Raw genomic sequence first — 23,390 nt, forward strand, 5'->3', positions numbered from 1 at the left:
GCCTTGGTTGATTTGCACGTTCGCTTCTCTCAGCCGCTAAACTCACCATTCTCGCATTGGCCCTGCCCTTCATTGCTGGCTTCGCTTCGTCGCTCAGAAGAGCAAAACTTGTACGGAAGTACTGGCTGCAACCCACAGCCCACCCACATGCCCTGAGCTCGCTTCCGAGGTGCTGTGTCCTTCTTCTGTCTGCTTCACCCGGGGGGTATATAACACCGAGCGAGGGGGATTCACTTCTTCCTGACGGGCAATGGACAATTCGCAGCGAGACTTGGCATCTACTGCAAATAGGACCAGGCCAGCAACAACGGCCTACGACGTTGAGAGTGACGCGCCAGGAGAGACTACCGCCCTACTCGGCACAAGCACCCAGCAGCTAGAATCACCACCCAGGCCATACCCACGGATAGCACAGGCCATGCGCTCCTTTGCAGCACTCTTACTGGTCAGCCTAGTCATTGGCAGTGTGTATGCCTTGGCAGCAGCACCTCATCCCCGCAGATCCGATGGCACGCCGACCTCTGGCAAGAAATCCTCCTCCTCCACCTCCTCCTCGTCTGGCTTTCCCACCTACACTGCCCCCAGCGCATTCCCCACAAAGGCATTCAGCGATGGCTACTACTACCTGCCGGGCGACTTCACCGCCGAGCCAAGACCCATCATTACAAACATCAAAGACCACTCCGTATTCCCAGACTCGTTAGACGATCCGCATCAGCTCCCTACCGGCGCGCCGGCTTCGGAAGCCGTCTACCCACGACCCTCTGCATCGCCGACGCCAGGCATGAAGAATGCCGCCTTGCAAAAGATCCAATCCATCATAGACGACTCCACTTCCGGGGCAACGAATTGCACAAAGTGCACACAAGCACTCAAAGTCGGCCAGAAGCTGGTCAGGGCTGAGCCCCACTCCGGACCAGAATTGATGGTCTCCCTCTGCAAGCAGTATCGCTTTGCCTCTACCAAGTCTGGCCTAACGCAGGATGAGATTTGCGAGAGGGAGTATGCTCCAAGTACACTGGGCGCGCAGTACACGTCCATCTTGAGCTATGCGAATTTGAGTGATGTAGATGGCCAGGCAATCTGCGCTTCGGTCTTCTCCGCATGCACTGCACCACCGCCCTCTACGCTCACAAAGGCATTTGTGAAGAAGTGGTTCAAGGGCCATGAAAGTGCGCCCAAGAACCTCAGTAAGAAGACTGGCAAGCCACTAGAGGGAAAGAGAAAGGGCGAGATGCTCAAAGTGGCGCATCTGAGCGATCTTCACGTTGACCCTCGATACCTAGTCGGCGCAGAAGCGGCCTGCACGAGTGGGCAATGCTGCAGGGCTGATTCGTTCAACAGCACCGTCGCATCTACTTTCAAGGGTGGGCTGAATAGTTCCTCGACGATCAACCCTGCTGGTTATTGGGGAGAGTACACTTGCGATCCGCCTTGGTCGATTGCGGTGACGGCTTTGGATGCGGTGACGCCCTTGAATGGAGGGAAGGATGTGGACATGACAATCCATACTGGTGACATGGTGAGTAGTAGGCGTTGTCGGAGGGTTGGAATGAACAGACTAGAGAGCTAACGTCTTTGTACTCTCAACTGCATCTACCTCTGCTCCTTAGACCACTCACGATGCCGACTACCACTACTCTCATGCCCTTGTCAACCAAGCCGAGCAAGCCATCCACGACCAGATGAGACGTGCCCTCGGCTCCGGCCCCATCTTCACCGCCCTTGGCAACCACGACTCTTCACCTCAGGATGCCGTTTCCTCAAACACCCTGCCAGACGGGCACGACACCTTTAGTTGGAACTACGATTATGTCTCCAAGCTATGGGAGTCCGACGGCTGGATGACGCACAAGGAGGCAGAGGAAATCGGAAAGCACTATGGTGCCTTTTCTGTCAGTCCTCGCAAAGGACTGCGGGTCATTTCGCTGAATACCAATCTGTGGTACAGTGGAAACCCGTGGAATTTCATCAATTATGGAAAGTTTGACCCGAGTGGGATCTTGCGCTTCTTGACGGATGAGCTGCAGCTGGCAGAGGACCGCCAAGAGGGAGTCTGGATCATTGGAGTGAGTGTGGCGATGGATGAAAGGGTCTGAACATGTTGAGTCTCTCATTGACCGACCCTCGTTTGCCTCTTTCCCTCCTTGCAGCACGTCTACAGCGGCTGGTCCGGCTCCGACCCCTTGAAGAACCCCACCAACCTCCTTCAAGTCATCGTCGAGCGCTACCACTCCACCATCCGTAACCTCTTCTTCGGCCACTCCCACGAAGACTTCTTCAATGTCTTTTACAAGTCCAACGCTTCCTCTGTCCTCCCCTCGGATGCAATCGCCCACTCCTTCATCGGCCCTTCCGTCACACCGGGGACAAATGTCAATCCTGGCGTGAGGATCTACGAAGTCGACCCGGAGACGTACGAGGTGGTGGACTATCATCAATTCTACACCCAACTCACTACTTTTTCCTCGTTGCAAGAGGAGAAGCATGGACCAGTATGGGAACACCTCTACTCGGCTCGAGAAGAGTACGCAGATTTCCACGCCTCGCGCGCCAATGGTTCCTACCACCTCTCTGTCCCCCTCACCTCCTCGGGCCACTGGCCATCAAGCGAAGCTCTCACGCCTGCATTCTGGGCACAACTGACCACGGAGATGTTGCTCCGTCCGCACGAGCTGGTGGATGAAGCATTCACTACGTTCCAGGGGAGGAACTCGAGCTTGAGCCCGAGATGTAATACGACCGAGTGCGTAGAGGCAAAGGTTTGCTACTTGAGGAGCGGGACGGCCATACTGGGGAGTCAGTGTCCGAAGGGATATTCGAGCGTGCAGGGTGGGTGAAGGAGAGATGGAGAGGGGAGGCAAATTGGCACTCTCGCCGCCCACGAAAGATTCAGTAGATGTATCCATTTGCTGCAGTGCTTGTGTGTCAATGATAAAGCATAGTAGTACCAGCCAAAGTGTATGCCTTCTTGTCCCTTTTCCCCCTGTATACCGTCCGAGTCCCCGAGCCGAGCCCAGATCCCGATTGGCTGATCAGTTGGCCGATCGGCTGATTGGCGGAGTTTTCTGCCTGCCTCCTCCTCCCCTGCAGCTTCTTCCTTCTCGCCGGCGGCGGGAGGCTGGACTCTCGGCATGAGGAAAGGATGCATGGGGGTGGTGCAGTGGTGCAGCATTTTGATATTGATTGGAGGTGTGACTCGAAGTGATCCTTCCCCTCCTTCTTCCTTCTGATTCGATCCTCCTTCCAAGATAACGCTACTTTGCTACCATTATCTTCTACCCACTCACGCACTTAGCCAGGCACGACTCCCGCTCCTCCTCTTTTTCCCTTGTTTTTGCGAACTAGTTCGATTGTGGTGCTTTCAGAGGGATACGAGCAGAGCGCACGAAAGGACCTGAGTGGAGAGCGCAGCGCGCAAGCCCCTTCCCTTTCGCCCTTTTTTGCCAAGGCCAAGGATGACGAAGACAGCTGTCCACCCACCATCATCCCAGCCTATGGAAGAGCAGCATCGCCCCTCGACAGCGGGCACGACGATGGCGGCGGGCAATGTCCTGTTGCGAGTGGACGTGTTGCTGCTGCCGATTATGACGGTTGCTTATGGGTTGCAGTTTTATGATAAGGTGAGTGGTCAGGATATCAGGGGAGAAGGGAAGAGGGGAGAAGGGGAGGAGGGACTCTGACAATGACTTCCACTGTTTGCTGACTCCTCCCGCTCCCTCGCTCGCCCTCGTAGGCCGTACTAGGCTCCGCGACCATCTTTGGAATCTTGACAGACTTGGATTTGCAAGTTGGCAAGGACCTCTCGAGGTACTCGCTTGCTACTGCTGCTTTTTACTATGGGGTGAGTACGATACGGAGGCGGATCCGACGTGGCGCCATTGATGCTCACCCTGCCAGCCCTTCCATTGCTTTGCCACTCCCCGCTCAACCCCCCTCTCAGTACATTGTCGGCGTGATCCCTGCTGCGCTCCTCTCCCAACGTCTCAAGGTCACCGGCTTCCTCGGCGCAAGTATCATCCTCTGGGGCGCCATCTGCCTCCTCACCCCCGCCATCACCTCCTGGCGCGGTCTCGTAGTCCAGCGCGTCTTCCTCGGGCTAGTCGAATCGACCGTCTCCCCAGGATTCCTACTAGTGACGCGGCAGTGGTACACTTCCCAGGAGATGCCAATGAGGATCGGCATATGGTACTCTGCCACGGGCTTCTTCAGTGTACTTTCTGGTCTGATCAATTACGGACTGGGAACAAGCACACATAGCATCCCGATTTGGAAGACCCTCTTCCTCGTCCCAGGATCGCTGACCGTCTTCTTCGGCATTGCACTTCTACTACTTTTACCCCCGTCCCCGACGGAGCGACCGCTGCTGAAGATACCAGGGTACAATGTCTTCTCGGAGCAAGAAGTGGAGCTCATCCTTGAAAAGACACGAGACGAGATGCTCAGTCGCGAGCAGAGCAAGTGGAATTGGTCACAGGTAGTCGAGGCGCTCCTCGATGTCAAGGTCTGGATCTTCACATTCATGGCCACGGCAATTTACGTCGTCAATGGTGGCGTGACGGCCTTTGGTCCCATCATCATTCGTTCTATAGGGTATACGCCCACAAAGGCTATCCTGCTGCAGACGCCAGGAGGAGCCGTCACCGTCGTCGCCATCCTCGTCGTCGCCTTTGTCTCTCTACGCTTCAAGAATGCCCGGCTGATCCTCCTCTGCCTAGGTTCTCTACCGGTCCTCATCGGCGCAGCCATGATTTGGGGCTCGAGCTGGAGCAACAAGGCCGTCCCGCTGGTGGGCTACTGGCTCCTGCCCGCCTTCGGAGCACCCTACGTCATGCTCCTCTCCCTCGTAGGGGCCAACGTAGCTGGCTCAACCAAGTCTGCCTATGCCTCCGGAGCCGTCTTTGTAGGGTACAATGCAGGCAACATTGCCGCCGCTTATATCCTCAAGCCAACCGAAGCGGCAAGACACTACCCCACCACCTGGGCCATCATCACTGCAATGATGCTCGTCACTATGGCCTTGGCTGGGCTACTTGCAGGGATCATGGCTTGGGAGAACAGGAAGCGGGACCGCGAAGGGCACACAACAAAGAGCCAGATTGAACAGCTGGGCGGGATGGCTGAAGACCCCGTGGGAAGAGCTCAGGACGATCTTGCCTCGGAGGAGTCCTTGAAGATGCACATCGAGCTGGACCAAAAGGACCTGACTGACAAGCAGAATCGCGCATTTAGATATGTCTTCTGACAGCACACCTCTCGTCGTAATCGTACATCGTCTTGCAACTGATATGTGAAGGCTCTGGTCTGCGTGTGAATTGGGTTCTTGCTCATCGTCTGTCGGCTCGGTCGCGTTGGGGAGCGCTATGCTCACGGTCACGCGAGTTTCTCCGCCGCGATCGCTCTTCATCATCGTCCTGATCTGTCCGCCGATGACGATCTTCGTTGCGGTATCCTGGGCTGTCGTGTCTGCTGTATCGTGCTCTCCGGTGGTAATCGGGAGAGTAACTCCTGTCCCTCCTGTGGTCCCTGCTGCCATCTCGAGAGTCGCTCCTGTCCCTGCGCCGCTCGTATCGATCTTGGCCCTCCCTTGTCTCAGGACGACGGTCGCGATCACCTCCATGATCACGGTGACGACTGCGATGGTCTCCCTCTTCCTTCCTCTTCCTCCTCTCCTCGCGTATACGCTCTCGCTCTTCATGCCTAAGCCTCTTCCACTCCATCTTGGCCAGCTTCATCGCAATGCGCTTCTCCTCCTCCGTAACGCCCGGCGCCGCATCGTCAGGAGAGTTCGATCGCGCCTCACCTGGCACTGCGCCTGCGGTGCTACCCTCTCCGCGCCCCCACTTGCGAGCTTTGGACGGGTCGAGGTGGGAGCGGTTGGAGCCGGTCGAGGTGGAAGGGTCGTGGTGGGAGGAGCGTGAGGCGGAGCCTGAGAGGAGATTGGCGCCCAGTCTTGGCCCTTCCAGCGATGAGGAGGAGAGAGATGGAGGAAGAGGAGCTCCTCCTCTGGCAGAGCACAGTAGTATAGGGAAGGCGATCAGTCAGAATCCTTTGCTTTGCGCAGCTACGCATCCAATATCGCTCGTCCACTCACAATCTCCTCCTAATCTCCTCTTCCTCCCTCCTCTTAATCTCCCTCAGCTCCTCCCTTCTCTTCTCACCCTCATCCCCCTCTCCCTTATCCTTGTTGTACCAATTCACATCCTTGCCCTTCTGCCACCGTCCAGTGGGAGCATTGACCGAGTGGCCTAGATAGTTCTCCCGGTCCTTGTCGTTGCGCACGTCTTGCCAGGAGAACTCGGCTTGCCCACCGCGGGTACCGCCACGCGTCGGGTGGTACATCTCGCCCTGGCTGTGGAGAGGAGAGTGGGGGCGTAGGCGTTGAAGCAGACGAAATGGAAACGTTTGACGGTGATGGGACGATGAGGAGGCAAGGCAAGTTGTAGAGGCGGGGTGGAAGCAAGACGGAAGTGGGAACAATTGCTCTATGCGCCACAATCGGATCGGAAGGAAAGGTGCTTGGTACAGTATGGAGAGGTACCATCTAGAGATCTGCGTTGGAGGGGTATGGCTAGTAATACAGGATGTCGCTATTCTCCTCGGTTACTTGAACGTCTCTCATCGTATTCTTGTATCCTTCTTCCCTTCAAATTGAGCCAGATAGTCGATCCCAGCCTCAGCTGGCGTACGAGCCTCGCCCTCGGGCACCTTGTACCTCTTCGCCGCCCGTCCACTCCTCCTCTTCCGCTTCGGCTTCTCGGCTGGATCTTCCTCCTCCTCTCCGGACTCTGCCCCTTCCTCCTCCTCTTCGTCATCCTGCTCAAAGTCCGCTGTCCTCTTGCCCTTCACTGAAGAGCGCTTGCTCATCTTGGCCTTCTCGGCCTTGATTGTCGCCTGCATCTCCCTAGCTTGACGCTTGAGCTCCTCCAAGTCCGTTACTGTGCGGCTGCTGTGGGAGTGTGAGTCGGTGTTGCGAGCTTTGCCCTTAAGTGACTTGGAATGTGGGGCTTGCCCAGCACGGGACGGTCCTCGCTCTTGGTCTTGCTCATCGTCGCTGGCGTCGTGGCGATCGCTCGAGCGGTACTGCTCCCGCCGTTGCTTCTCTTTCAGCGAAGGGCGCTTGAAGAACTTTGCCGACTTGCCCATGACGTTGTGGGGTGAGTGACGCAGCTAGAAGGTGCTATAGATCCAGAATTCCTCCTCGGATGAAATGAGGTCCCAATGATTTCAGCGCTCTGGAGGGTGGACAAGAATAAATCCAGCGATACGGAGGCTGATGGCTGGTACAGTGCTTTCGATCGATCTGGTGTCGCTCACACTCGACACTGTCAAGGGCAAGGGTACGGGAGAGCCTGGTGGTAGGCAAGACCAGGGCTCGTGAGCGGAAGCCGGAAGGATGCCCTTCGGACTTGCTCAAAAGCCGTCGGAACGGAACGCGTGGCTTGACCCTCCTTCCCGCCTAGCTGGATTTTTGCGCGCGGTCACAGCGGCAGGGCATATGAGAAAATCCGCGTGTGGGCCCTCCTTGACTTCGCTTTTCTCCTTAGACTTCATTCAAGGACGAGACAGATCTCTAGACTGAATTCACCGCAAAGTGAGTAGGCAGTGGCAAAGGCTTTCATAGGTCACGCTCGGATAGACGGAACATTGTATGCTCACACATTCGCACCCCCTTGTCCCCTTCGCTGCGTTTTCGTAGGATGCAAATCTTTGTCAAGACCCTCACGGGGAAGACGATCACCCTCGAGGTGGAGTCTTCCGACACCATTGACAACGTCAAGGCCAAGATCCAGGACAAGGAGGGTATCCCCCCTGACCAGCAGCGACTGATCTTCGCCGGCAAGCAGCTGGAGGACGGCCGAACCCTTTCGGACTACAACATCCAGAAGGAGTCGACTCTTCACCTTGTGCTTCGTCTGCGAGGAGGAGCCAAGAAGAGGAAGAAGAAGCAGTACACTACCCCCAAGAAGATCAAGCACAAGAGGAAGAAGGTCAAGATGGCCGTCCTCAAGTACTACAAGGTCGATGCTGACGGAGCCCTCAAGCGTCTCCGCCGAGAGTGCCCTTCGCCCGAGTGTGGCGCTGGTGTATTCATGGCCTGGCACAAGGACCGTCAGTACTGTGGAAAGTGCCACCTGACCTACCTCTTCACCCCCGGAGAGAAGCCCCCTACCGCTTAAGCGTGTGGATGGCGGTCTAGTGCACAACTTCCTCCTAGCAGTACTGTCTGCTGAGGTGGATTGTCGGAGAGCGTAGTCAAGTCATACGAGGGCACACTGTCATCGTCGCTTTTCAGCATTCCCCCTCTCTTTGCGTCGCAATGCAATCTCATGCTTCGTAGAGTACATACATCAGTGTGAATAGGTGTCTTCTTTGATGGAGTAGACCATCTGTGATTTGATGGATGCGGTGACTGACTGCAGAGCCCTACAGGTCTGATCTACTTCTCCTGACACCCTCCGTCTGAATCTCCTCGATCTCTTCACCAACGACGTCTCGAGGTCCCTTGCTTCCTGCACCCGCCACCCTCCGCCTCATCCCCTCTATCTGTCCACCAGCTTCGTCTGCCCCTGCACCACCTTCGACGTGCTCCCAATCATCGCCATACTCTTCCTCCAACTCTCGAGTGATCTTCTCCTCCTCTCCCCCAGCACCGCCTCCGCTACTGCCGCCACTGACATTGCTCGTGTTGCTCTTTGTGCCTGCGAAGCCGCGGGAGAGGGCCTCTCGTGAGAGTGGAGTCGTGTGGGAGAAATGCCGATGGAGGAAAGAAGCGATTGTGGGGAAGTAGCCGGGCTGTTCACGGGTGAGGATGTTGCGAAGAAAGTACCATGTCAGACACTGTCCCGCACAAGAAGCCCAGGACTTGTCTAGTATTCACTTCAGCTACTCACCTTCATGCATGTATCATTGTGTGTGCCTTCCTCAAATTCACTCCACTCCTTTCCACTGCCCTCCTTGTGTCGACAGACTCTGTACAGCTCTCGCATCTGGCTAGGTGGGACCAACTCGTCGTCCTTTCCACTGAGGAAGAGGACCTTGACTCCCTTGTCCAGCTGAGGCAGCCGAGTTCGGGAGGACCAGACCTCCCTGCAGAGCCAAGTAAAGAATCGAGCCGGGGGTAGCACAGATGGGATCAGGGAGGGAATGTCCAGGAAGGTATTCTCCAAGATCAGCCCCTTGACCCAATTGCCATTCCGCACTGCCGCATCGATCGCGACTGCTCCTCCAAGGCTCTGTCCATAGAGAATGACATTGTGAGACGAAAAGTCGATTCCCTCCCGCTTGTTCTTGCTCTCGGGCCAGAGCCGTGCCTTGAGCCAGTCCAAGGCGACCTGAGCATCAATCTTGATGCCTGCTTCATTGGGCGAGCCAGTACTCAAGCCATAGCCCCGATAGGAGAGCATGAGGACATTGACTGCTAGACGCTTGTAGAAAATGGCAGCAAGAGGCAGACGGTGTGCTATATTCCCTGCGTTTGCCTGAAACATGACGACGGTCATCTTCCTCTCCTGGCCCTTTCCATCAGGCCTGATGAACCAAGCCTGCAACTTCTCTCCATCAGGTGTCTTCAATGCGAGATTCTCAAAGGGAAGAGAGAAGTCGGAGGGGTTTGTGGTATCTGTACGTGCCCCTGCGGGGAGATTGGAGGGGTAGATTAACTTGCCTTGGTAGAGGTAGAGGAGAGAGGCAATGGAGGATACGGAGAGGACGGAGAGGAGGCTGAAGACTCGGAAGAGGGTAGAGAGAGAGGGAAAGACATTGAGAGAGGACATGATACCGGATGATGAGGATGCAGAGGCAGCGATCAGGGTCTTGAATACGACTCTGCTGAGATCTGCTACTGCCGAAATACAGGGCTCCGGGGCGATGTGTATGGACAGGAGCGAGGAGTGAGTGGCACACGAGGTGGAGTGCGGGGTCGCCTCCCGACGGAATCGCGCCCGCCGATTTCTGGATTTTCGATTTCTGTGCTTCCGAAGATGACGAAGGTGCAACTCGCAACTCCTCACCACTCGTCTGCCGTACCATCTTCCTCTCCATCATGGCCTCTGCTGCTGCTGGACCATCGTCCTCGTCGATGTTCCAGGTCATCTCGTCTTCAGCGGCTCCTTCGACCTCGTCGACTTCAGACGCCTTCCGTCCGGCCTCTCACCACGTTCACCTCTCGGGCCATTCACAGTACCCAGATGAAGATGAAGACGAAGAAGTTGGGGGCGATGCAGACTACTCCTCAGGCACAAAGCTAGCGACACCGGGACAGGTGCTAGGCTCTCTCTCGACGTATATGAGGGGTCATGGTACCCACCTCATCCCCTCCACCCACCCAGCTCAGCCTAGCCAGATCGCCTCGTCCCTCACAGGGCGAGTGATTCTGACCAACCGCCTCCTGTCGCTGCAGCCCTTTTACACTCGCTACTCCCCCGAAACAGGAGATCTGGTATTAGGAAGGGTGCTGAGCGTGCTTCCCGGAGCTCGAAGATGGAAGATCTCCCTCGGGGCCTCTTCCCTCTCCAATCTGGCCCTTTCAGCTATCAATCTTCCAGGCGGAATACAACGTCGCAAAGTCTCTTCGGACGAGCTGCAGATGCGTACTTTCTTCAAAGAAGGGGACTTGCTAGTGGCAGAGGTACAAGGAGTGTACAATGACGGCAGCACTTCGCTGCATACTAGAAGTCTGAGGTATGGCAAGCTGAGAAATGGAAGGCTGGTGTGCGTCCCTTCGCGGCTGGTGAGGAGGGGGAAGTCGCATTTCATCAGGCTCAAGAGAGGTACAGGTGCTGCTCTCGAGGAAGTAGACATGATCCTGGGTCTCAATGGATGGGTCTGGCTCAGCGCTGTGGGAGCTATGCAGGGCAGCGAGACATCAGCTTCGGCTGGGCAAGGTAATGAAGTCGAGGACAGAGGCGGGAGGGGTGTAGGCAGGGATGTAGATGCAGGAGGTACTTACAGCGATCAGCTCAAGGTGAGAACCGCATCACTTGCATGCATCACATCCGACTTCGCTCACCCTTGCGCAAACGCATGCGTGTCTTCCACCCCCACTAGCTGCCATCGCCTCAGATTCTATCTACCCTGTCTATGCTGGCGTCTCTTCTGGCTCTTCTCTCTTCGGCGTATCTTCCCATCTCTGATCAAAGCGTGCAATTAGCTTGGGACGTTGCCTCGGATCTCCGAGAGGACGGCGATGTGAAGGACGAGGACATGGAGGAGGGTGGTGGAGCTGATGACTATTGGTCGACGGTACTCAGGAGGATCAAGGAGGAGCTCAAGAGGAGCGGTGAGATTGGACATGCAGCTGCTGCCGGTGCTGGACTGGATGGCTATGGCTCGAGAAAGATGGACGAGGACGAGGACTACTGAGTGATTCCCGTTCGGCCTTTCCCGAACAATCGGCAATCTTTTTCACTGTTCCGCACTGCTGAGGCATATTCTGTAGCGCTGAAGATACCGGTATCGAGTCCAGAGCCCCATGACCTCCACACGATTGCCCTCAACAGCATGCACAATTGCCCTCAACAGCATGTCAGATTGAGCTCGATCCAACGTTCCCTCGGTGCTTCCCGCCTTCTGCCTTCTCTAAATCCCTCTTCCCCTCCGTGCATCTTACGATACTCATCAGGTACGATAGTGTGGGAAGAGCGGGGAGAATAGGCGCCCTGAGCCATTCGTGGGAGGATTGCGGCCAGTATTGGAGGGTCATGGAAGCTGGCCAGCTTCGATGGTGCCGCCGACATCGGAGGAAGCATTGCCACTTTCTTGCCGGTTGGCCCCTTGCCGAAGGTGTGGCGTCAGGTACTCATTGCCGACCTGGCGGTTGATGAGCGGGAGGAGTCTTGCTCCCGCAAAACCATGGCGACACGACGAGCTGGTGAAGGCGTCCTAACCTCCTACCCACGTGCGATCACGTTCGTTGTGGTGCACCTGCGATGCGTATTGCACTCGGACACAAGTCTTTGGTATTCTATCCGGACAGCCATGCTCGGTCTGCCCTGGCTTGCAACGCTAGCTCGTCGTTCGTGGGACCGGAGCAGCCACGTTTCCCCTGAGATCCGCGGTGCCCTGACCATTGCTACGACGCAATGCCTCCCATGCCTCGCACCCTCGCTACCGATAAGGCCCCCGAGATGCCCCTCACTACTCTCTCTTTCGACCCCCGCTCATCGATTTGCCCTGCAGCATCCTGCTTCTCTACTGTGATCCTGGCCGATATATCCTGCCCGCAAAGGACCACGCATCTCTCCGTCTACCCCTACCCCACCTCGGGCACTTGCCCGCTCTTTCTGACTCTGATCCGCCTGTCCCACCTGGATCTCAGATCTGCTGCCGATCTGCAGGACGTCTGCCTAGGGGGCCAAGGCACGGACACTTTGACGATAGGGCAAAGCCGATGGTAGTCCGTTGCCCAGGGTCGTGCAGGAGGCAGGCGTCATAGGCGTGCGATTGAGGCGCGGGGGCAAAGAGGTCCCCAGATGGCGGCTGCCTAGGCTACCTCAGGTCCATGCCAGAGAGATCGGGCCAGGGGGGAGGTAGGAAGAAGATATAAGGGGGAGCTGGGAGGCGATTGAGACACCCGCTTCGTTCTGTGTCGCTCCCTCCTCCCCACCTCACTCCCAGCCCATCCTGCCCCACTGCCCTACCTTCCCGCCCAGGTACAGACCTCCACACACCTTGACAAACCTTCCGCTCAACACCGATACCTAGTCTTCAACCTCCCGCGTCTGTGCCGTACCTCTGCCTCTGAGCACTCCACCCCTCAGAAACTACTATCGCCTTTCGCTGTTGACGATAGACATGGCGTCTGCCTTTCTAGCACCTCAGCCCTTACCATCACCTATACTTTCTCAATCCCCTTCACCCTCGGACATTACTAGCAGGAGCCGCAGAGGAGTAGGAGGAGTCAGACGACCCCGCACAGCGCCATCCAAGTCTAGCGACAAGAGCTTCCCAGCGCAGCAGCAGCAGCAGCCTCCATTGCCATCCTTCGCGAAGCGGCCCGGACTGGGAGCTCTATTGACAAGGAGGCCATCTACGTCTTCTGGAGCAGCCAAGAACTCAATCCCCAATCCTCTCACTCGACATGCTGGGGCGTGTCGCGCTGCAGTCTCCGACCTTTCCGCACCTCTGCTCAGCACGGCTGAGCCATCAGGCTTCGTCAGTACGATCCAGGAGACAAGCACGTCTCAGCCCTGGTCCCCCAAGGTCACCTTCTCACTCGCCAGTAGGAAGGTCGCCGAGGGTAGCGCTACACTCTTTGCAGATGGCGATCATCTCCTGACGGGGCTGAGGACTAAAGGTACCCACATGCTCCAGGGCGTGCGGTGCGCTCTCAACACGGCCATGGTGCAGCTAGCATCTGTCGAGAGCCCGAGCGCGGACGTCTCACTCGACCAGACAGCACTGCATGCTAGCAACGCAAGCTCCACTATGTATAGACGTCAAAGTGGGGTGCCGATCGCTTCGAGCAGGATAGGCGAATCTTCGCGCGCCTTTCCCTGGACGCCTCTCTCGCCGCCAGTCATCTCGCCTTGCAACTGGCCCTCTTACAGGTCGGCAAGCAGCAGCAGCTCAGGCGAGCAAGGCAGCAAACCGAGCAGCCCTACCAGCAGCAGGTCTCTGCTGAGTCCCGAAGTGCAATTTGCCAGCCAAGATGGTGGCAGGAATCGTCGCCCAGCCACTGCAGCAGCGGCCTCAAGCTCGCCATTGTGTGCATCGGCACTTTCGCCCCGAGCGCTTACCTCCTTGCCGTCTTCACCGCTATCGTCTGCCTCAAGTGGAGCTGGATCGGCCAGTGGCACAAGTGCCCAAAGCTCTGGCCTTTTCGAGGCCAGCAAGAATGGCTCAAATGTCACTCGTCAGCACGAGGCTCACCAGCAGCCTGGACAAGGGCAGGACTTCTGGGTGGACGAAGATGGACAAATGGTCTTTCGCATCTTGCCACTGCTCGGATCGCACGTCCCCTCCGGTGCCTGTGCCGATGTCGAGCACCAAGAAAAGCACGCTGAAGATGCACAATCGGGAGAATTCGATAGGTGAGTGAAGCCGCCCGTTTCGTAGATGCGAGCAGGGAAGGACGAGGCAGTGGTACAGCAGAAGTCTCCGGCAGTCGTTCAGCGCATGGCGGCAGGTGGAGGGAGGTCAATGCGGAAGCGCGTCGGAAATGCGGGGGGAAAAAGCCACGCGCTTTGTTCCCCTTTGTTCGCGACCCTTTGTTCTACCACGACAGCTCGATGCTGCCCGAAGGGGATAGCAGTAGGAAGAGCATAAGCAGAATATTAGGCTCCATCTACCATAGGGATCAAAGGACAAAGGGCGAGATGCAAGAAATTGCTATCTCCTTACCCCTGGTCTCTTGTTCCGCTTCGCCGGAAGCAACGCACACGCGGGCGGGCAGGCAGAAGAGCAGTGGAAACTCCCAGGTACCACCACCATGGCTACTGCCCAGTGACCGGAAGTGACCGGAGGACCCTGAAGCTCCGGCCAGCATCGGCCTGAGATCGGGTTCGAGGGATGTCTTGATTGTGTAAGTCTTCTCTGACTCGCCACACCTCAATCCTTCTACCCTTTACACCTCCTCCTTCACCCACGCAGCTGCCCCATATCTCCTGGCTGTCCGCTTCGTCGAGATCAGCGACATCTGCAGCAAGTGATCGAGCATTCTGACGAAGGATCTGAACAAGACGAGCCATTCTGGCCTTCTCTACTACCCTCTACCCTCTCACACGAAAGTCCTTCAGGGGCGCCCAGCCGTGCAAGAGTCACATTCGGCCCTCTGCAGCTCCATAAGCCACTACCTCCCGTTGCAGGCCGAGGTCGGCCCAGGAAGAAGGCCAGCTATCCTTCGATCGGCAAGTCGGACACTAGGAATCACCAGCAATTCGTAGACAGCGACGCCGTTGCCCAGGGCCTTCTACAACATCTTCCTCATCGATCAAATTCCATTTCTCCCATACATACACCTGTTCTGCGCCGCGGCCGCTCTGACCCAGGCACAGACAGTTCTTGGCAACCTAGGGTTCACGGTGTCTTCTCGCCCCAAAGAGCTTGCTCCCTTGAAGCAATTAGGAGTGAAGACGAGCCACCTGCTGTTCCGGCCAAAAGCTCGCCAAGCGGCCTTCTCACGCAGTCGCACCGACCACACAATCAGCCAGAACGACCTCTGCGCCCCATCCTCCAGCGCTCGCAGTCTACTCGTGACTTGCGGACCGCCGCACACGCTCCTCATTGTCAGCTTCTACAAGCAAGGTCGCAGACGCGCTGCGAGATCCCACAGGTCTACAATCATCAGCAGGGTTCTTCCCCATCGGCTCAGCTTCACTCTACTCCTCAGAGGCCGCGTCCATCATCTACCGTACGCCCTCATACCTCACCTTCTTTAAGTCCTACCGAGCTCAAGAACTCTAGGTCGCTGCTCAGTATCAGAAGCGGCTCCTTCTCGGCATTGTCACCAGTGGCAGAGCAAGCAGAGCTGCAGGAACTTGACAATTCCCACGACGACCCTTCGGTCGTCTCGCATACACCGGGAGAGCTTTCTGCTCGTATCGCCCATTACTTGTCTAGACGGGACAAGCTTCGACCTCAGCCTCTGTTGCTGGTACCTCTACGTCAGGCCACATCTTTCGAAACCGAGCTACAATCTGCTTCGAACACAACTTCACCCAGCTTCGATCTACCTTCTCCTTTTCTTGCGAACATTCTCTCAAAGGAAAATTCTATAGGTCAAAACACCATGTTCAAGTCACACGTCCTCGGTTCACCTATCCACTCGTCACCAAGCCCGAGACGATCCAGCGAGACGGACAGCGGCTCTCCAGGTCTTGCTCAACGTCGACTGTCGCCGAATCTTCGCAGAGTACAGATCGAATCGCAGCCAGGCTTCTACGATCCGCGCGTCGTTGTCCCAGTGGAAGAGTCCGATGTCCCAGTCGCACCACTGCGTGAGCTCTGCTTTGACCAGCATAGCTCAACAGGTGCAGGACAGCGACAAGGACTCGAGGAAGAACAGGTCGGAAGCTTCAGGTCTGCGTCGGCAGATCTTGGCATGCGTCGAAGCGATGCTTCAGCGTGGAATGTTTCGTACCTCCCTGCCAATTCCGACTCGTTAGGCCATGTCTCGCTCCATGGTCACCACCATGGTGCCTCAACGACCTTTCAAGTGCAGACCAGCAGTCCTGACAGCGACTTTGACTACGACAGCGACACGAGCCCGCCTCTCCAGCGACCATCGTACCATAAGCGCAGCTCCTTTTCACAGTACAAGAAGGGTGATGACCTTCCCGGTGCAAAGGCCCGCAGGGTGCTAGGTCTCAACAAGAATGCAGGATGGGAAATCGGAGAGGACGCTAGTGAAGGAGAAGACCATGACGCTCGTGTCGCTGAAGGTAGCGAGCGCAAGCTCTTCCGCTTGAGAAGACGTCCAAGGGCATCTCTGGAAGGCAGCGAGCACGGAAACGCTCTGGCGAAGCTCTTTGGGCACAAGCATAGCAGTCCTGCAGCGCACGGCTTGTCGTCCTCCGAAAGCCGCGAGGGCTCGGACGCTCGTAGACAGCGGCCATCCCTCCACGGTCTTTTGGGTTCGCATCATTCCTTTACGGCGACCGACAGCAATACACATCCCTGGTCATTGCCTTCTTCGCGCAAGCCCAGCTTCGCCCCCTCAGAATCCAGCCACGGACCTGTGGTAGCGACAAAGACCAGCGGAAGCTTCAGCTCCGGCACCCGGCCCAGCACTTCCAGCTCAACCTCCAGCGACAGAGTGCCTCTAACAGGCTTGTCTGGTACGACGCCTGCTCGGTCTACACCCCACGGTCAGATTGGCTCATTCAACGCCAGAGGCAACGGACTGACCTCCTCGACAAGGCTATACCTGGATGATTCTATCGATGCGGGGTCTTCTGCGTCTCTGCCCCTTCCTCAGACGGCTGTACAACCCTATCCGAACCTCAATGTCACCTCCACGCCACCACCTGTTCCGCTCAAGTCGATCGCGATGGGCGTCAGTAGGGATGCCTGCTCGACATCGGTCAGCAACGAAAGTTCGCCGACGGCGTCACGCATTGATACGTACCTACGTCGCTTTAAGCCTGGTCATGCACACTCCTCTGTCCCTCGATGTTACCAACGGAACCAGTCTCTTCCCTCACCCACCCTGCCTCGACACACATTGGTCTCTGCGCCGAACAGCCCATCAGGTGTCGCAGCGGCCGTGCTACCTTCGCCGTCACCGCACATTGGCGCGCGCGACCTCATGCTGTGGGAGCGCACCTTAGAGAACTCGCAGAAGGACGCAAGCTGGCATAGCATGATCGAGCATCGCCCTAGGATACGTCAGGCCTCGGAGGGCGAGCGAACACCTGCTTTCAGTCAGCAAGCCAGTCCATTGATCGGCAAATGCGGACATGATGGCTCCATGCAGCACGCGCTCCACTTCGACACGCCAAAGAAGAGTGGACGAGGCGGTCTGGCGACGAGCAACGTCACCCCCAGCACAGTCTACTCGTCAAGTCCAGCATCGACTTTGTGGAGCCCAGAGACTCGTCCTTCGCGAAGCCAAATGCTTTCACCGGGTACTTCGAAGTACGATTCAGAGCTCGAGGACCAGACGATAGTGGGCGAAGAGTTCCTCGCCGCTGGCCCCGCTCTTCATGGCAAGCATTCGGGTGCCGACGCCTCTGTAGTGCACTCCATGCGCTACATCTCCGACGATGACAATTCGCCTACTCTCGGTCGTATGGCTCTGCTACCTGAGACGGAGGGAGACTACTCGAGTAGCGAAGAGGGCGTGGAGATGCTAGAGGAGAGCAGCGGTTGTGGAGAGGACACACGAGTACGCATGGCTCAGGCCAAGGCGCTCGGATCGCCCGTGAGGACTCGTCCGCTCACGATCTCCAAGAGTCATTCTGGGGTAAGATCAAAGAGTGAATCTGCGCCCATGGTTTCCCTTTGGTCTGCGGATTCGATCAAGAAGGTCAGCAGTCCAGATGGTGAACTTGGCTCCCTCTCGAGCCCCCTGATACGTAAAGAGATCATCGCCCCCCGGTCATCGGATGGCAGTCAGCATTCGTCTGAGGTGTCATCCAAGCGGACCTCCTCCTCGTCGGCAGACTCTGGCCGCTCCGGTAAAAGTGACGAGGCAGAGGCGAGCACTGCTCCGCTCATGTCGTCCAAGGGCGCCGCTTCTGCGGGCGCAGTCGTCCAATCGATCAACAGCACCCTATCTCTCAAGCAACGCGGGGCATCCCGTCTCGCATCCCTCCACCCCAAGTCCCCCTCCAGTGGACCTCCCACACCACTTTCTCGCGAGGAGATCCCTACCGACGCCTTCCCCATCGACGAGACGGAATGTGACTTTCTCCTCGACTGGGCAGAACAGCAAGGCCGAGATGGAGAGCTCGAGGTGCCACTTGGCTTCGACCTCGACTTTAGTCTCGAGTCGAGCTTAGGGCTCTTCGATGCGTCTGTCTCCTCTACCGCTGCTGGGCTCCTCCACGATGAAGGTGATAACGAAGGCGAGTATGAGGCAACACAGATGCTTCGCTCGAAGAGCGCACCCAGTGTCTTTGGAGGAATAGGAATGTCTTCCGCCGCACCTGTCTCTCGGGATAATACTGCAAGACGCACTTCCCCCATCGGGTCGCACAGGTCGGACCTCTCCTCCGAGTGGAAAGACGGGGAGGGAGACTGCCCATCAGGAGCAGGAACTGGAGTAGGGGCAGAAAGAGATGCAGTGCGATCAACAGGGGAGAAGGGAGGTCTGCTCCTCATCCTTCCCCCTTCGGCATCCTCGGCCGTCTTCAAGATCGGTCCGTCATTTCAGCACGCATCTGTGCAGACACGACAGCAGCAGCAGCGGTACGATACCAGCCCGGACGTACTGTTGGACCATCACCTGGAAGGGTTTGGATTTGATGCGCCTCGAGAGCGGGAGAGGAAATGAGGATGAGCAGGAGAGAGGGAAGAGCGGGAGAAGCGAAAGTAAAGGGAGAAGAGAATGTCAGACCGTATCCTGTGTCCTGTTATCCGCCATCAACCATCATCTGTACTTTTCTTCCATCCCCGTCTTGCTCTGCTCAGTCTCTGACTCCTTGCAAAAAAGAAAACCACAAACGTTCATACCAGCGTCTACATCTCTTCTGTTGTCATTCAGTCAGTAAAGATCAGCAGAGTGTTCACAAGATGGTCATGTGAGAGTGAAAGAATTTTGTGTATGTATCAACGTATTGGAGCGATGAGGGATACAGACAATTCGCTATCTAAGGATGCGCCGTGCATACCTGACTATGCACCCCTTATGTCTCCGTTGTACTGCAACTCCATTCCCTCAATCTTGACTCTGTATGCCCTTTTCTACTTCACCCACTTCACCTAGTCCTGATAATTCCCGCAGCAACGAGCTTATCGATCTTCCTCTTCACACCCGGGTTCTTCATTGCCTCCTGCAGGGCTCGAGGATCCTGCTGTGCCTGCTGGAGGAGCTGCTGCATAGCCGGGTCTTCAAGTAGCTGTCGCACCTCTGGGTCCTGACTAGCCCTCTTGAGCGTCTCCTCGTCCGTCTCATTGGCCCGCTCAGCATAGAGTGCCTGCTGAATCTTGTTCGAAGTAGAGGTGATTTCACCCCTGTTTGCGCCGGCGGAATCGGCGTCAGAGGCACGCTGGATGGCCTCCATGGCCTTTGTGTACTCCTTCATGCCAAAGAGGACGTTACTCTTGCGGATGTAGCCCTTGACAAAGGTGGGGTCTACCTTGATGGCTTCCTCGGAATCCTTGAGCGCTTCAGGGAGAGCAGCCAGCTTAGTGTAGGCGGAAGCGCGGTTCGTGTAACCTCGAGGATCACTAGGGTTGCGCTTGATTGCCTCTGTGAACGCAGCGACGGCCTCGGCGAACTTGCCAGCCTTGTAGAGCTCATTACCCCTCGCCCTCTCCTCGTCTGCCTTTGCAGGGTCAATGTATGCCTGCTTCTGCTGGTCCTTCAACGTCTTCTCTGCCTCCCTCAGCTTGTTGAGAATCTCGGGCGTCCTGTGCTCCGTGAGTGACCGCTGGTAGTTGTCGATGGCCTGCTGCAGGTCTCCCTGCTTCTGGTACGCCGACCCGATCCTACCAAATGCCTTGGCTACCAGCTTGTAGTCGGCCCGCATCTCCCTGCCCTCCTCGATCGCTTTCCTGCACGTCTTGATACACTCTTCGAAATTGGCTTGCTCAAAGTAGCATGCACCGAGGTTGTTGAGATAGGTGATGTCCTTGTGCAGCTCCCATGCCTTCTGATAGTGCTCAATGGCTGGTCCAAAATTGCGCTTCAGGTAATTTGCATTTCCTTCCTTCTTCTCTGCCTCGGCTGCTGCCTTGGCCTTTTTCTCCTCATCATCCTCTGCTGGTGCAGCACTACCCGAAGCTGTACCATCCTTCATCTCCGCGTCTGCCGAGGACGAAGCAGCAGCAGGTGCGCTCTTCTTGGCCGGCTCTGCCTTTGGTGGAGTTGGTGATTGGGAAGAGGAGGCGCCTGCGTTCGATCCACCAGTCTGCTTCTCGATCTCTTCCCTCTTGCCCTCGAGATCGGCGGGCAAGTCATTCGAACCTTCGGGCCTGTCAAAGGCCTGCAGATCGATACCCATCAGTACTCCCATGACCTGGATCATCCTGGGGTCCTGGAAAGCACCCATTGCTTCCTGAGGGTTCTTCTGCAGATGCTGGATCTTCTGCATGAAGGAAGCGTCTGCGAGCAGAGGGGCCGTCTTGGGGCTGGCGGCGAGCTTGGACATGAGCTGAGGATCCTGGAACATCTTGCCAATGCCGGCGCCGGGGTCTTCGCCTGCTGTGGACTCAGATGCCTGTGCTTGCTGAACAGACTCGAGACCCTTCTTGAGGGCGGCGTCTGTAGGAGCAATCTTCAGACCCTCTTCGAAGGCCTTGATCGATGCGGCGTAGCGGTGAGCACCATGGAGGGCTCCACCTTTGCGGCCATAGCCCTTGGCGAAGGAGGGGTTCAGCTCGATGGTCTGTGAGTAGTAAATAGGTAAGAGGACAAGGTCAGTCTACCGCTCCAAGCAGGGCAGCATACATTGCCATCAGCTTGTGCTTCCCACTCACCTTCTCAGCATCAGCCAAAGCCTGCTCATAGTTCTTCAATCCGGAGTAGCAAGCCGATCGATTCGAGTAGAGGACATGTGGCGCATCAGCCTCTCCCTGTGCAGCCTCGATGGCGGCAGTGTAGTGGCTGATGGCTTCCTCGTATCGCTTAGCGGCAAAGTCAGCGTTGCCCTTGGCTTTGAGCTCTGCAACAGATGACATCGTGAGCGAGTGGTGAGGGGGTAGTATGCGGTGGTTGGAGAGGAGTAGAAGGTGCGAAAGTGGAAGGACTGGCGTCGTCTGATTCCGAGGGAATATTCTAGCTCGCAGCTCGACGCCTCTGCTTCCGTTCCGAAGACGAGGCTTGCTCCACTCACCCAGCCACGCCCACACACCCCGCATTCCGGATCATGGTCACCCGCTTCGAGAGGATCCTCGCGATAGTACGAGCTTGAGCCTGGACATCCGTTGCTGTTGCTTCGACGGTCATGATGACCCTTCAGCTCCACTTTTCACTCGAATACTGACCAGCTATCGGTATTAGACAAAGGAAGCTCTGCGGCTGTGTGTGCCGGCTAATGGTCGGAAGTGCCGGTGTTGTGGCTTGGCAGGTAAGCCGGAGAAATAATGCGGGCAGAGGAGTAACAACGCTGGTCCTCACCGCCATCATTATCAGCGTGACCATCCATCTTCCTATCTCTCCATCAGACTGTACATCCATATCGGCTCTGCTGATACCCTCCTCACCACCTTCTGTCCACATTTCAGACATGTCGATCAAGACTGCCCTGACCGACGCCCTCGGTCTTCGCGTGCCCGTAGTGCAAGGAGGCATGCAATGGGTCGGTCGTCCTCAGCTAGCCGCCGCCGTCTCCTCCGCCGGTGGTCTAGGGATGATCACTGCCCTCACTCAACCTTCGCCCGACCACTTGCGTCAAGCGATTCGAGAAGCTCACTCTCTACTCAAGCCTGGAGTGAGGGAGAGGAGCAAATTCGGTGCAATTGGCGTGAATATTACCCTTCTGCCTTCGATTAATCCGCCGGATTACGAGGGGTACGCTAGAGCGGCACTTGAGGAGGGCATTAGGATCTTTGAGACGGCGGGCAACGCTCCCACAAAGTGAGTGTCGCTGAGCGTATAGGATGGGCTGGCAGCCTGCAGAGTACAGCAGACAGGCGCATCAACTCACCTGTTACCATTCCCCCCTTTGGCCATCCAGGATCATCAAGCTGGTCAAGCAGCACGGAGCGTACGTGATTCACAAGTGTACACAAGTCAGACACGCCGTGTCTAGTCAAAAGATGGGCGTCGACTGCCTCAGCATTGACGGGTGAGAACATCTGCTGCGACCAGAGCTGGACATACACCCTGCTTTCCGTCCTGACATCTTCTTCTCCCTCCCTTGACCCCCTCCTCAGCTTCGAGTGCGCCGGCCACCCTGGAGAGATGGACATTGGCGGTCTTGTGTTGCTTGCACGCGCCAAAGAAGAGCTCACCATCCCCTTTATCGCCAGTGGAGGTATGGCCAACGGAGACGGTCTCGCTGCCGCTCTAGCTCTTGGCTGCTGTGGTGTCAACATGGGAACGTGAGTCGGGAGGCCCCATTCCAACCTTTACTCCAAGAAATCCCCCTCTGACTCCATCACACCTGCTCCCCTTGCCTCCAACTCTGAAACAGGCGATTCATGTGCACCGTTGAATCTGAGATCCACCCCCGCATCAAGCAAACCATCGTCGACAGCACCGAGAACGATACTGTCCACCTCTTCCGTACTATGCGCAACACCGCTCGCGTCTACAGCAATGCCGTTGCTCGCGAAGCCATTGCCAAGGAACGAGGTGGTGCCAAGTTTGAAGAAATTCAACACCTAGTCTCGGGTGCAAGGGGAAGGACAGTTTATGAAAAGGGTGATCCAGAAGCAGGAGTTTGGAGTGCGGGCATCACACTGGGATTGATTCATGATGTGCCTACTTGTGAGGAATTACTGGTGAGGATTGAAAAGGACGCCATTACAAGGATTCAGACGATGGGCGCATTGGTGCATCCTGCAAAGGCGGTCAGTAGTGCGGTGCAGGAGAGACAGAGCAGGCTTTGAGCTCCTGGCACCCTTTCGCCGCCACATGACTGGTCCCTGTATATCTTTTCTATTTATCCCTGCTTCGTCATTGCTTCCCCATTGGACCCTTGAGACTCGATCCTGCTACAACACTAATGCTACCACGATGCAAAATTGGTCATCACGTGTGTGCGTGTGTGTGTGTGTGTGTGTGTGTGTGTGTGCGTGTGTGTGTGCGTGTGTGTGTGTGTGTGTGTGTGTGTGTGTGT

At 56.7% G+C, this 23,390-nt stretch overlaps 11 protein-coding genes across 11 annotated transcripts in view; 7 read left to right on the forward strand and 4 right to left on the reverse strand.

Annotated features, from left to right (window-relative positions):
- The first annotated feature begins 23 nt into the window (after positions 1-23).
- Positions 24-2,963, forward strand: BCV69DRAFT_283099 (Metallo-dependent phosphatase). The gene is made up of 3 exons (XM_025492587.1): positions 24-1,522; positions 1,614-2,069; positions 2,154-2,963. Exons 1-3 carry the CDS (start codon positions 251-253, stop codon positions 2,838-2,840), a joined length of 2,415 nt encoding a protein of 804 aa, XP_025347379.1. The 5' UTR covers positions 24-250; the 3' UTR covers positions 2,841-2,963.
- Positions 2,964-3,063: 100 nt separating this feature from the next.
- Positions 3,064-5,675, forward strand: BCV69DRAFT_312828 (MFS general substrate transporter). Its single transcript, XM_025494976.1, has 3 exons — positions 3,064-3,623; positions 3,737-3,844; positions 3,944-5,675. The coding sequence occupies exons 1-3, from the start codon at positions 3,459-3,461 to the stop codon at positions 5,243-5,245; spliced, it is 1,575 nt and encodes a 524-aa protein (XP_025347380.1). The 5' UTR covers positions 3,064-3,458; the 3' UTR covers positions 5,246-5,675.
- On the reverse strand, positions 5,287-6,447 carry BCV69DRAFT_203279 (hypothetical protein). The gene is made up of 2 exons (XM_025489696.1): positions 6,095-6,447; positions 5,287-6,006 (listed from the first exon to the last, which is right to left on the reverse strand). The coding sequence occupies exons 1-2, from the start codon at positions 6,340-6,342 to the stop codon at positions 5,328-5,330; spliced, it is 927 nt and encodes a 308-aa protein (XP_025347381.1). The 5' UTR covers positions 6,343-6,447; the 3' UTR covers positions 5,287-5,327.
- Position 6,448: 1 nt separating this feature from the next.
- On the reverse strand, positions 6,449-7,373 carry BCV69DRAFT_203205 (hypothetical protein). The gene has a single exon (XM_025489694.1). It carries the CDS (start codon positions 7,144-7,146, stop codon positions 6,619-6,621), a length of 528 nt encoding a protein of 175 aa, XP_025347382.1. The 5' UTR covers positions 7,147-7,373; the 3' UTR covers positions 6,449-6,618.
- Positions 7,374-7,576: 203 nt separating this feature from the next.
- On the forward strand, positions 7,577-8,371 carry BCV69DRAFT_283102 (putative ubiquitin/ribosomal protein S27a fusion protein). Its single transcript, XM_025492588.1, has 2 exons — positions 7,577-7,594; positions 7,700-8,371. The coding sequence occupies exon 2, from the start codon at positions 7,701-7,703 to the stop codon at positions 8,178-8,180; it is 480 nt and encodes a 159-aa protein (XP_025347383.1). The 5' UTR covers positions 7,577-7,594; position 7,700; the 3' UTR covers positions 8,181-8,371.
- On the reverse strand, positions 8,158-9,776 carry BCV69DRAFT_308642 (alpha/beta-hydrolase; the record flags this gene model as incomplete). The annotated part of the gene is made up of 2 exons (XM_025494706.1): positions 8,158-8,796; positions 8,895-9,776. 2 exons carry the CDS (start codon positions 9,774-9,776, stop codon positions 8,428-8,430), a joined length of 1,251 nt encoding a protein of 416 aa, XP_025347384.1. The 3' UTR covers positions 8,158-8,427.
- Positions 9,777-9,987: 211 nt separating this feature from the next.
- On the forward strand, positions 9,988-11,527 carry BCV69DRAFT_260176 (hypothetical protein). Its single transcript, XM_025490668.1, has 2 exons — positions 9,988-10,966; positions 11,050-11,527. Exons 1-2 carry the CDS (start codon positions 10,046-10,048, stop codon positions 11,362-11,364), a joined length of 1,236 nt encoding a protein of 411 aa, XP_025347385.1. The 5' UTR covers positions 9,988-10,045; the 3' UTR covers positions 11,365-11,527.
- Positions 11,528-13,237: 1,710 nt separating this feature from the next.
- Positions 13,238-19,121, forward strand: BCV69DRAFT_293991 (hypothetical protein). The gene is made up of 2 exons (XM_025493856.1): positions 13,238-14,033; positions 14,593-19,121. The coding sequence occupies exons 1-2, from the start codon at positions 13,306-13,308 to the stop codon at positions 18,935-18,937; spliced, it is 5,073 nt and encodes a 1,690-aa protein (XP_025347386.1). The 5' UTR covers positions 13,238-13,305; the 3' UTR covers positions 18,938-19,121.
- A 2,453-nt stretch (positions 19,122-21,574) lies between these two features.
- BCV69DRAFT_283107 (inosine monophosphate dehydrogenase) lies at positions 21,575-23,304 on the forward strand. The gene is made up of 4 exons (XM_025492589.1): positions 21,575-22,183; positions 22,284-22,394; positions 22,483-22,650; positions 22,743-23,304. Exons 1-4 carry the CDS (start codon positions 21,834-21,836, stop codon positions 23,158-23,160), a joined length of 1,047 nt encoding a protein of 348 aa, XP_025347387.1. The 5' UTR covers positions 21,575-21,833; the 3' UTR covers positions 23,161-23,304.
- The window catches only part of BCV69DRAFT_203847 (hypothetical protein), a 498-nt gene continuing 99 nt past the window's right edge, over positions 22,992-23,390 (forward strand). The window contains exon 1 of the mRNA XM_025489700.1: positions 22,992-23,390. This exon is cut by the window's right edge and continues 99 nt beyond it. Within this exon, the coding sequence (XP_025347388.1) occupies positions 23,186-23,390 (205 nt within the window). The 5' untranslated portion in view covers positions 22,992-23,185.
- Positions 23,350-23,390, reverse strand: part of BCV69DRAFT_203507 (hypothetical protein) — a 4,540-nt gene continuing 4,499 nt past the window's right edge. Inside the window, exon 1 of the mRNA XM_025489698.1 lies at positions 23,350-23,390. This exon is cut by the window's right edge and continues 4,499 nt beyond it. The gene's annotated coding sequence lies outside the window, so the exon portion shown is untranslated.

This window comes from Pseudomicrostroma glucosiphilum (genome assembly GCF_003144135.1).
Source record: "Pseudomicrostroma glucosiphilum strain MCA 4718 unplaced genomic scaffold BCV69scaffold_8, whole genome shotgun sequence".
NCBI lineage: Eukaryota > Fungi > Basidiomycota > Exobasidiomycetes > Microstromatales > Microstromataceae > Microstroma > Microstroma glucosiphilum.

Bases quoted from the DNA above. Each gene is read 5' to 3' on its own strand.
- BCV69DRAFT_283099 (XM_025492587.1), top strand. From the start codon at position 251: ATGGACAATTCGCAGCGAGACTTGGCATCTACTGCAAATAGGACCAGG. The intron at 1,523-1,613 runs GTGAGTAGTAGG...TCTGCTCCTTAG, and splicing joins CAATCCATACTGGTGACATG to ACCACTCACGATGCCGACTA. The intron at 2,070-2,153 runs GTGAGTGTGGCG...CCCTCCTTGCAG, and splicing joins AGGGAGTCTGGATCATTGGA to CACGTCTACAGCGGCTGGTC.
- BCV69DRAFT_312828 (XM_025494976.1), top strand. From the start codon at position 3,459: ATGACGAAGACAGCTGTCCACCCACCATCATCCCAGCCTATGGAAGAG. The intron at 3,624-3,736 runs GTGAGTGGTCAG...TCGCCCTCGTAG, and splicing joins GGTTGCAGTTTTATGATAAG to GCCGTACTAGGCTCCGCGAC. The intron at 3,845-3,943 runs GTGAGTACGATA...CCCCCCTCTCAG, and splicing joins CTGCTGCTTTTTACTATGGG to TACATTGTCGGCGTGATCCC.
- BCV69DRAFT_203279 (XM_025489696.1), bottom strand. From the start codon at position 6,342: ATGTACCACCCGACGCGTGGCGGTACCCGCGGTGGGCAAGCCGAGTTC. The intron at 6,007-6,094 runs GTGAGTGGACGA...GTGCTCTGCCAG, and splicing joins GAGGAGATTAGGAGGAGATT to AGGAGGAGCTCCTCTTCCTC.
- BCV69DRAFT_203205 (XM_025489694.1), bottom strand. From the start codon at position 7,146: ATGGGCAAGTCGGCAAAGTTCTTCAAGCGCCCTTCGCTGAAAGAGAAG.
- BCV69DRAFT_283102 (XM_025492588.1), top strand. From the start codon at position 7,701: ATGCAAATCTTTGTCAAGACCCTCACGGGGAAGACGATCACCCTCGAG.
- BCV69DRAFT_260176 (XM_025490668.1), top strand. From the start codon at position 10,046: ATGGCCTCTGCTGCTGCTGGACCATCGTCCTCGTCGATGTTCCAGGTC. The intron at 10,967-11,049 runs GTGAGAACCGCA...CACCCCCACTAG, and splicing joins CTTACAGCGATCAGCTCAAG to CTGCCATCGCCTCAGATTCT.
- BCV69DRAFT_293991 (XM_025493856.1), top strand. From the start codon at position 13,306: ATGCTCCAGGGCGTGCGGTGCGCTCTCAACACGGCCATGGTGCAGCTA. The intron at 14,034-14,592 runs GTGAGTGAAGCC...TCACCCACGCAG, and splicing joins CAATCGGGAGAATTCGATAG to CTGCCCCATATCTCCTGGCT.
- BCV69DRAFT_283107 (XM_025492589.1), top strand. From the start codon at position 21,834: ATGTCGATCAAGACTGCCCTGACCGACGCCCTCGGTCTTCGCGTGCCC. The intron at 22,184-22,283 runs GTGAGTGTCGCT...TTGGCCATCCAG, and splicing joins GCGGGCAACGCTCCCACAAA to GATCATCAAGCTGGTCAAGC. The intron at 22,651-22,742 runs GTGAGTCGGGAG...ACTCTGAAACAG, and splicing joins TGTGGTGTCAACATGGGAAC to GCGATTCATGTGCACCGTTG.